At 51.8% G+C, this 9,737-nt stretch overlaps 1 protein-coding gene across 2 annotated transcripts in view; it reads left to right on the top strand.

The window, feature by feature from the left end:
* Nucleotides 1-8,197, top strand: part of Sgsm2 (small G protein signaling modulator 2) — a 41,234-nt gene extending 33,037 nt beyond the window's left edge. For both annotated transcript variants that reach the window (XM_021212642.2, XM_021212641.2), the window contains 7 exons: nt 2,665-3,006; nt 3,226-3,350; nt 3,751-3,833; nt 3,968-4,077; nt 5,385-5,481; nt 6,193-6,360; nt 6,564-8,197. In XM_021212642.2, the coding sequence (XP_021068301.1) occupies nt 2,665-3,006; nt 3,226-3,350; nt 3,751-3,833; nt 3,968-4,077; nt 5,385-5,481; nt 6,193-6,360; nt 6,564-6,652 (1,014 nt within the window). In that variant the 3' untranslated portion in view covers nt 6,653-8,197. The remainder of the gene's footprint in view (nt 1-2,664; nt 3,007-3,225; nt 3,351-3,750; nt 3,834-3,967; nt 4,078-5,384; nt 5,482-6,192; nt 6,361-6,563) is intronic.
* The last annotated feature ends 1,540 nt before the right edge of the window (nt 8,198-9,737 follow it).

Here is a 9,737-nt window from a genome sequence, read left to right as displayed (position 1 = left end):
CCTGGAACTCACTTTGTAGACCAGGCTGGCCTTGAACTCAGAAATCTGCCTGCCTCTGCCTCCCAAGTGCTGGGATTAAAGGCATGCGCCACCATGCCTGGCTTATGATTTTTTTAAGGTTTCCTTTTTAAGGTTTATTTATTTTTATGTGTATGGGTATTTTGTTCACATGTATTGTCTGTGTCTGACGCCCATGAAGGTGAGAAGAGAGCATCAGGACTCCTTAGAATTGGAGTTATGGGTAATCCAGAACCACATTATGGATGCTGGAAACTTACCCAGGTCCTCTTAAGAGCAACAAGTGCTCTTAACCACTAAGCCATCTTGCCAGCCCCCACTTTGTGTATATCCCTCCTCCTTCAAAATAGTTTCTCTCTAAAATATACTGACAAATAAGTGTGAAGTCGTCATGGTAAAGCCCATTCTTTTGTATAATAAACTACCATTAAAAATGTAAAAACCAGGGCTGGAGAGATGGCTCAGTGGTTAAGAGCACCGACTACTCTTCCAAAGGTCCTGAGTTCAAATCCCAGCAACCACATGGTGGCTCACAACCATCTATAATGAGATCTGATACCCTCTTCTGGGGGTATCTGAAGACGGCTACAGTGTACTTACATATAATAAATAAATAAATTAAAAAAAAAAAAAAGTAAAAACCAGGCTTAGTGTCTCACATCTGAAACCCCAGTATCCTATGGGGAGAAGTAGGAAGACCTGGAATTCAAGGCTTGCCTTAGCTACACAGCAGAGTCAGAGCCACTCTGGGCTATGTAGTCCCATTTCAAAAAAAGAGGGGGAAAAGGCCTCTTTAGATAAAATTTTATCTTGATACTTTACCAGTCATGAATGTTAACAGAAAATATAGCCTGGCCAGAGAGATGGCTGCACTGAGCAGGCAAGAGCACTGGTTGCTCATCTAGAGGTCCTGGGTTCAAATCCCAGCACCCACATGGCTACTCACAACCAACTGGTAGGTAACTCCAGTTCTAGGACACACAGATGCCCTCTCCTGACCTCCATGGGCCCTGCATGTCACATGTCCACATATGACACACAGACATAAATGCAGATAAAGCACCCATATAGAGAGAATAAAAATAAGTATTTCCAGGGCTGGAGAGATGGCTCAGAGTTTAAGAGCACCAACTGCTCTCCTGAAGGACCTGAGTTCAATTCCCAGCAACCACATGGTGGTTCACAACCATCCGTAATGAGATTGTGTGCTCTGTCCCTGATCCCTTGCTCATGAGCAGACTTTGTGCTCTGGCTTTGTAGACACCTGAATCTGGGGCAGGAAAGGGCTGGCTCAGCAGGTAAAAGTGGTTCCTGCCCAGTTCTGATGTCCTGAGTTTGATCCCCAAACCCACTCACAGGTGAAGAGAAACTGACTGCACAAAAGTGTCCTGTGGCTTTGTGTGCACTGTGGCACAGGCATTCCCAACAACCTCCCCCCCCCATTCTCTCTCTCTCTCTCTCTCTCTCTCTCTCTCTCTCTCTCTCTCTCTCACACACACACACACACACACACACACACACACACACACACACACACGACAGATACATCATAAAAACAAGCCTGACCTGTTGTGCTGCTGTTCTCTAGTGATCTGAGTACTTGGCGGCTGAGTAAGAGAAGGCCATTGGCCATCCTGGGCTACAGAGCTACAAGCTTGGCTTTCCTCAGTGTTTCTGATTTCACCCAGAGTAAAAACTTGTAACATCCTTTCAACTACCATATCCAGTTAGAAAAAGAAAAGACTAAGGCGGTGGGAGGGCGTGACCTCTCCCCTGGGGTTTGCTCACACTGGTGGGCTTCTGTACATTGTTTCCTTCTTCTGTCCTTTGTCTGAAGAGAAACATGACTGACTATTGTTGCAAAGCTTTCCTGTCTTGTCTGTTCAACATCCAATACCAAGAATAAAGAACTTGCTTTTCCTAAAACGTGCATCTTACTCTCCCCTCCCTCCACACCCCACCCTCCACGCCAAGACACTAGGGCAGGTCTCTTGGGCTCCTTTGTGACTTCAGGTCTTTGTAGAATGGCACAGAGCTCTAACTGGCTACCAGGAGGTGGGGCCTAGGGGTTACAGGGCCTCAAGGCTGAAGACAGCTCAACTATTAAGATCACTGCTTTTGCAGAGGCCCTGAGCTCAGTTCCTGGTGGTTCTGGTCTCAGCAGATTCCTGCACTCAAGTACATCCGCCAGATACATTTTTTAAAAATAAAAAATGAATCTTTTAAAAAATATGGGTGGTGGTGATGCACATCTTTAATCCCAGAATTTGGGAAGCAGAGGCAAGTGGATCTCTTGAGTTCAAGGCCAGCCCTGGCTTACAGAGTGAGTTCCAGGACAGCCAGGGCTACACAGAGAAACCCTGTCTTGGAAAAACAAAACCAAAAAACCTAGGGGTCTCTCTTCCCCTTCCTATAGCAGTCTCCTGGAACTGTGGAGTACAGTGAGCAAGCACAGCCTGTTTGGTTTTTTGCCTAAAGCCTTGTTCTTCTCTTGGTTGGCTGGGTCAGAAACCAGTTTGGCGCCCAGGGGATGCAGTGTTGGGAGGTTTTTTGGGGGGGAGGGGTAAAGAAAATTCTTCCCAGCTCCATGCTAATCTGGGGGAGATCCTGGAGTGTTGGATGGAGCCATCTCTTTATCCCCACCAGGTGTTTATCTCTGTGGATGATCTAGAACCCCCTGGACCTCAGGACCCAGAAGATTCCAAACCAAAGCAGGAACAGGACCCAGGAGCTGGCACTCCGGGCATAGCAGCTGCAGAGCAGCAGTCTGTGGAGTTCGACTCTCCAGACTCGGGGCTGCCTTCCTCCCGCAACTACTCTGTGGCTTCAGGCATCCAGTCCAGCCTAGACGAGGCACAGAGTGTGGGCTTTGAAGACGACGGTGCTGGAGAAGATGGCTCCGAGGGTCCAGCCACTGCAGCCCACACTTTCCCGGGACCCCAGGATCCAGGCCAGGAGCTCGCAGCTGTGTGTGCCACAGCCTATACTGTACGTGATGCTCCCTGACACTGCCGTCAGTGACACACTAAATCTGGGGGTTGTCTGCGAGGGGAGAGAGGGTGGTGTGCCTGTCCTCAAAGGGCTCTGCGAGCATCGCTGAGAGTTCTGGGTCCTTGATGGCTGAGTTTTCTTGGTTTGGGTATCATCTCCTGCCTTAACCAGGGAGGGGCAGGCCAGTCTTACCTCTGAGGGACACCCCTCTTCCAGATAGAATTACTGGACACCGTGGCCTTAAATCTGCACCGCATAGACAAGGACGTGCAGAGATGTGACCGCAACTACTGGTACTTCACGACCTCCAACCTCGAGAGGCTCAGAGACATCATGTGCAGGTGCCACTAGGGGCAAGCAGTGGGGACCTGGGGACCCAGCCTGGGCCATGGGTTTTACCTGTTGTTCTGTGTCAGGTTTCCCTGCATTTTGTCTAGAGCACTGTCCCCGCAGGGACAGTCCCCCACCCCACTGCATCCCAGGGGTCTTTCACTCCACTGCCCTTCACATCAGACTGTGGTGGCCTTTGCTTTCCCTCACTGACCTCTAGTGAAGTGGCCTGGGCACAAGGGCCATGGGTAGTTCCCACTACCTCCTAGGGGAGAGCTATATAGTAAATATCTCAGGGTTGTGGAGAGAAGGGCCAACTTGTGGGGAACAGAATGTTTTAGGGGCCATGTTCATAGCAGTCCCCAAGAAAAGTAACTGACTTGGTGACAGTAACCATCCCTGGCATTTCAGTTACGTGTGGGAACACCTAGATATGGGCTACGTGCAGGGCATGTGCGATCTCCTGGCGCCTCTCCTGGTCATCCTTGACAATGGTAAGGTGGGGAGGGGGCTTCTGAAAGTGGAACTGGGTTCGGTGTGACAAAATTGGAGAAAGAGTCTGGAAGGGGGGAGAATATTAGCCAGTCTGCCCTCTGGGTATCATGGGAGCTCCTTCCCATCTCCGCAGACCAGCTGGCCTACAGCTGCTTCAGCCACCTCATGAAGAGGATGAGCCAAAACTTCCCCAGTGGGGGTGCCATGGACAGCCACTTTGCCAACATGCGCTCCCTCATCCAGGTAAGTGGGGGCTGGGCATAGCTAGGCGTGCCCATCAGCCACAGGGAGGCTAGAGGTTGGGCCAGAAGTGTCCTTACATGGAAACTTCTATTTCACATATCTATTTACCAAGGGGCTGGTCTTGGATTTGCAGCAATCCTGCCTCGCTTCCTTGACTGCTGGAATATTGGCATGTACCACCAGCCATAGCTGAATTTCCTTCACTCAAAACAAAACAAAACAAAACCAAAACCAAAAAAACATTACTGCCAGGCTCATGCTCAAAATCCCAGCACTTGGGATTTCGAGGCAGGGAGATCAGAATTGCTATGAATTCAAGGTGCGCCTGGGCTACAGAGTGAGATCCTACCAAGTCAGAAGGACTGGAGAAATACTTTAGTCTAGGGACTGAGTTTGTGGGGGTTTGTTTCTTTGTTTGTTTGTTTTTTTGAGGCAGGGTTTCTCTGTGTAGCCCTGGCTGTCCTGGAACTCACTCTGTAGACCAGGCTGGCCTCGAACTCCGCCTACCTCTGCCTCTCAAGTGCTGGGATTAAAGGCGTGTGCCACCACGCCCAGCTTGTTTTGTTTTTAAAGCCACACAGTAGTTTTATAATCCTGGGAAGGGGGAGACAATCAGATCCCTGGCTTCTCTGGCCAGAGAACTTACTTGAGTTCAAGGCCAGTGAAAGACCTTGTATTCAAAGAATGATAAAAGGTGGACAGCAGCAGTGAGTGACACCTGAGGTCGTCCCCTGGCCAGCACACAGTGTGCCCATTCCCATGGTCACCTATGAGTACATGTAGGCAAAAATATGCAAACACTTGAGTTGGGGGCTTCCAGAGGATCTGGGTTCATTCCCAGCACCCACATGGCCGCTCACAACTGTAACTCCAGTTCTAGGGGATAGAACACCCTCACACAGACGTATACGCAGGCAAAACACCAATGCACATAAACTAAAAATAAAGCATTAAAAAGTAAATGTTTAAAAACAAAGACTCTAGTTCAGGTAAAATGCTTGCCTACACATGAAAAGCCCTGGGTTTCACGCCTGGCACCACACAGAAAGATACAGTTATCTGTGTCACAAACTAACGAGCAGTGCGCCCACATGCCTGAACCTGTTTTGGTGAGAAGTGAAGTTAGTGATTAAATCAAATGCCCAGAAACTGGAGTCCTGCAGAAAGGCTACAGCCCAGGGAGGGAGCAAAGGAACAGGAATGCTGGGGCAGACCCGGCAGTGCCGCAGGGTGGGGGGTAGGGGGGGTGGCGGCTGAGGGCGGCACAGAAGCAACTCAGGTCAGTGTTTCTTCCCCTCTCTCATGAGATCTTGGACTCAGAGCTATTTGAGCTGATGCATCAAAATGGAGACTATACTCACTTCTATTTCTGTTATCGCTGGTTCCTGCTGGATTTTAAAAGAGGTAAGAAGTGGGTGTGTCTAGGCATCAGGGCCCAGTCTAGGAATTCAAGACCAGTCTCGGCTACATAGCAAGACCCAGTCTTTTTTTTTTTTTTAAGATTTATTTACTTATTATATGTAAGTACACTGTAGCTGTCTTCAGACACTCCAGAAGAGGGTGTCAGATCTTGTTACAGATGGTTATGAGCCACCATGTGGTTGCTGGGATTTGAACTCCAGACCTTCGGAAGAGCAGTCAGGTGCTCTTACCCACTGAGCCATCTCACCAGCCCGACCCAGTCTTTTAAAATTAAAAAAAAAAAAAAAAGAAAAAAAAAAAGTGGGACATGGGACGGGGGTCAGGGGAACGGGAGAGCCCCAAATCAATCGCTGCATACTGAGTTCAGAAAGGCTGCCTGGGCATGTATGTGCTCGAATGCTCGCAAGGCCTCTCCACACTGCCGTTCTGCTCGTTATGTCACAGGCGATGGTCTTTGGAGCCTTGTCCAAACTCCAGCTCCCCCGAGCACTAAGAATGAGGAGTGCCACGTGGCATATGCAGAGATAGCCAAAGAAAGGGGCGGGGTCTTGGTCTTGGGATGGATTCCCCATTCTGGAGCCAGACTAGGCCAGGTTGGGTACCTGAGGGAGAATCTAGCTGCTGGAGCCTGAGGCCATGTGTCACCATCAAGCCCCAGGCCTGGATTCAGTGTCAGCTCCTTACTGTTCCCAGAGCTGCTGTATGAGGACGTGTTCGCAGTGTGGGAAGTGATCTGGGCAGCCAGGCGCATCTCCTCAGAGCACTTTGTCCTGTTCATCGCCCTGGCCCTGGTGGAGGCCTACAGAGAGATTATCCGTGACAACAACATGGACTTCACTGACATCATCAAATTCTTCAACGGTATGAGCTGATCCAGCCATTCTCGCTGTGCCCTAGAAGGGGGCATGGGGCCTCGAGTCCTGGACTGGACAGAGTTGGAGGGTTCCCAAGAATTCTAGGATCACTTCGCATGGGAGGTATCAAGGGCACAGAAGGTGGAAACTAAGCAGGGCTTTCAGCCAGGGCTCCTCTCAGCCTCCCATAATTCTCCATGTTTTCCCCAGAGCGGGCTGAGCGGCATGATGCCCAGGAGATCCTGCGGATTGCCCGGGACTTGGTCCACAAGGTGCAGATGCTCATAGACAACAAGTGACGGCTGCAGGGGGCGGGGCAGCAAGGTGTAGAGCCCAGGTACCAGGCCCCTGAGCTCCAGCAGGGCGAGTCAGAGGCCATCATAGCCCAAACTGCCTCACCCGATCCCTTACCTCCACCCTCACCCCCGCCAACCCCACCCACTCAGCTGTGTAACCTAACAAAGTGACTGAGCCTGGGATGTGAGTGTGGGCAGTGCTGGCCCTGCAGGGCAAGTTGGGGTCAGGATGCCTGCAGATCACAGCTGGGTAGGAGGGGTCGGCCTCAGGAGACTGGCTGCCTTGGGGGACGCCTTCTGTGTTCCCCTCTCAAAGAACTTAGAATAGCCCCAGTGCCGCCTGCAGCCTCAGCCTGGACTGTTTCCCAATGCCTCTTTCCCGTCGACCTGGGGCCCTGTATGGTTAGTGGGGTCTACAGTGGCCTGCGCCTCATCTAGCAAGAGTTGATACGACCAGGAGCTCTGTGCCATATCTCTCCTGAGGCCTTCTGTGGTCTCAACTAGCTGCCTGTTCAGGCATGTGTCCCAGGGGCAGGCCCTGGCTACCTCCCAGGCTCTCTCCTAAGATGCTGGGGGCAGTCAGATGTGGGCCCTGGGTGAGAGTGGTCCACCTCAGCAGCACTGCCACAGCCTCTGGCCACGAGGTTAACCCCATGATCTCCCCACAGTACACAGTGACCCACCCACTCGTGTGTACAGTATCACTCTCTGCACCCTGCCCTTGCTTTCTGCACTAGAAATCCCTAGGACTGCACACAAGCAGCACACTCGCCGCCGCCCGCTGTGTGGTGTGGAGGGAGTGGCTGTGCTTGCCCTCCAGAACCACGCCAGAGAGTGTAGGAAGAGAGTCCTGTCACAACCCCCCTCCAAGGACAGGCCTGTGAGTTCCGGGGACCTATTACCTGTTCCAGACATCCGAGTTCCTGGGGCCGAGGGAGGTAGGGGTGCCTGGACAGTCCCGGTTCATCCCCAGGGAGAGGCAAGGCCAGCTCCACTTTCCATAGGCTTCTCAGGGTCCTGAGAAGCCTGGAGCCCCAGAAGGGCCTTTGGAAGAGTTTACAGGGTTGTCGATAGAGGTCCAGCCCTTGACCTAAGGTCTAGGCATGCTGCTTCTTTGTTCTGTCACCCCCACGTCCCCACTGTCTGAGCACATGTAAGCCAAGTCTGAGGCCTGGAGTCCACACCTTGCCTGGCTCCTGCCTAGAAGTCACCAAGGTCCACAGACTTGCTGCAGCTGAAAAACACGAGAGAGGACCAGCTGCATTCTGCACATAGCACAGCCTTCTCTACCCCACCCCCACCCCCGGCACCTCACAGCCTGTGTGGGGCCAGCCTACCCCATCGCCCACCCTTGTTCCTGACTCCTCAGTCTCCACCAAGCACGGGTGGCCAGTGTGTGCCTGCCTTAGTGACTCTGGTTTTGTGAGGAGCAGTGTATGGGGTTTTGGGTTTTGTTGTATGTTTGTTTATTTGGTTGGTTGGTTTTTGTTTTGCTCAGAAACTATACTCTTCAATGTAACAGACAAATAAAATGCATTTGGCAATGCCCGAGGCTCTGATGGCTACTTGTGGGACTGGCTGGACACAGTAGCTCAGGTGTTAGATAGTTCTGTAAAGGGTGGGTGACAGCTTAAAAAGATAAAACAAAAAAACAACAAAGACATAAAACCAAGAATGGTGTAAGAGAACCAAAGTTTTTCCTTGTGAAGGGCCTCCAGATGTGGGGCTCCGTGGCATGGGCTAGTTAGGAAGTCAGGTACCACAGAACTGTAGTCTTACACTGGGTAAACTAGTAGAGCCTCTAGACTACAGCTGAGAGGAAGGCCTTCCCATCTCTGTCCCCCTACGCCACCCCCACTTTACCCCCCCACCTCAGTCAGGTGATCAAAGGGAGGGGTGACCTCAGTGGGGGATGCCACAAGGCCACCACGAGGCCACAGCTCTCGGCCACCAGAAGACCTGCCCTCTGAGCCCCTCACTGAGCACATCTGAGATACCTAGATCAGTCTGCGGAAAGGAGCTTGAGGGTACAGCTGCTGGGGAGGTGTGGAAAGGGCCTGCTTATAACTGCCTTGCCCTTCCCTACCCCAGAGTGCTTCTGGTCATCTCTTTAGCAGCTACCTGTAACTCCTGCTTTCTGAGCAGTTTCTCAAAAACCGAGTGTTCTAGTCCACAGCCCTAATAGTCTGGCACCAGCAACTACAACAGAATACAGACCTATGACCATAGCTGCCCAGGGAAAACTGGGACACATGAAGCCTGTATACAAGGACTTGATACGCCCTCTAGGGAAACACTCCCCACCGCCCTGCCTTCCCACAGGTTCCATAGCTTGGGCGACTGTTAGATCCTGCTGTGACCACATTCACCAAAGGTCTGGGCAAATCAACCTGGGAGTAACCTGCCCCACCCCCGGTCCATCCTCTCTGCTCCACCTCCCTACTCAACGTGCTAGCTGGCTATGTAGACACTACAGGGGATCCCACAGCCAGAAGGGGTCTACAGAGGGCTGGGCTGGCCTCCTGGTGCACCGGGCTTCATGGACACAGGCATGTTGGTGAGTATTCAGGGGCTCTGAGCACAGGGAAGGAGTGGCTTGTTGCTCATCCCAAAGATGCAGCCCCAGGTCTCAGGTGGTCTTTCCAGGGCAGGGGCTTCATTCTATTCGCAGTGCTAGGCACAGTACCAAGGCTGAGTGAGTACTCTCTGAGTGAGTATTATTAACACTAACCTTCACCTGCAGCACCAGTAGACAGGACAAAGCTCTTCCTGATGAGACCAGCAGAGAGCGCTCACACCTCATGAGTCAGACTTGCTGATGTGGGAGACTGGAACTGACACTCAGCAGTGGCCCCCCAGAAAACAAGAGTTCAGGCTATTTACGGCCAGTATTTCTTTCCTGAGGGTAATGACGCCCTCCCCCCCCCTAGCAAAGGGACTGAAGGTTATATACAAGCAGAAAACACCCACCTAATCAACCCACACCAGACACAGCTAACAGGATCCTTGGTCTTGTTCCCCACCACTTGGCTCCAAGACAGCCCTGCTCAGAGCTACTTGGTCACAAGTCCTCTGGACCCAGACAAGG

The sequence above is a fragment of the Mus pahari genome, chromosome 14, assembly GCF_900095145.1.
Source record: "Mus pahari chromosome 14, PAHARI_EIJ_v1.1, whole genome shotgun sequence".
Classification (NCBI taxonomy): Eukaryota; Metazoa; Chordata; class Mammalia; order Rodentia; family Muridae; genus Mus; species Mus pahari.
This window is presented reverse-complemented; position numbering and strand designations above follow the sequence as displayed.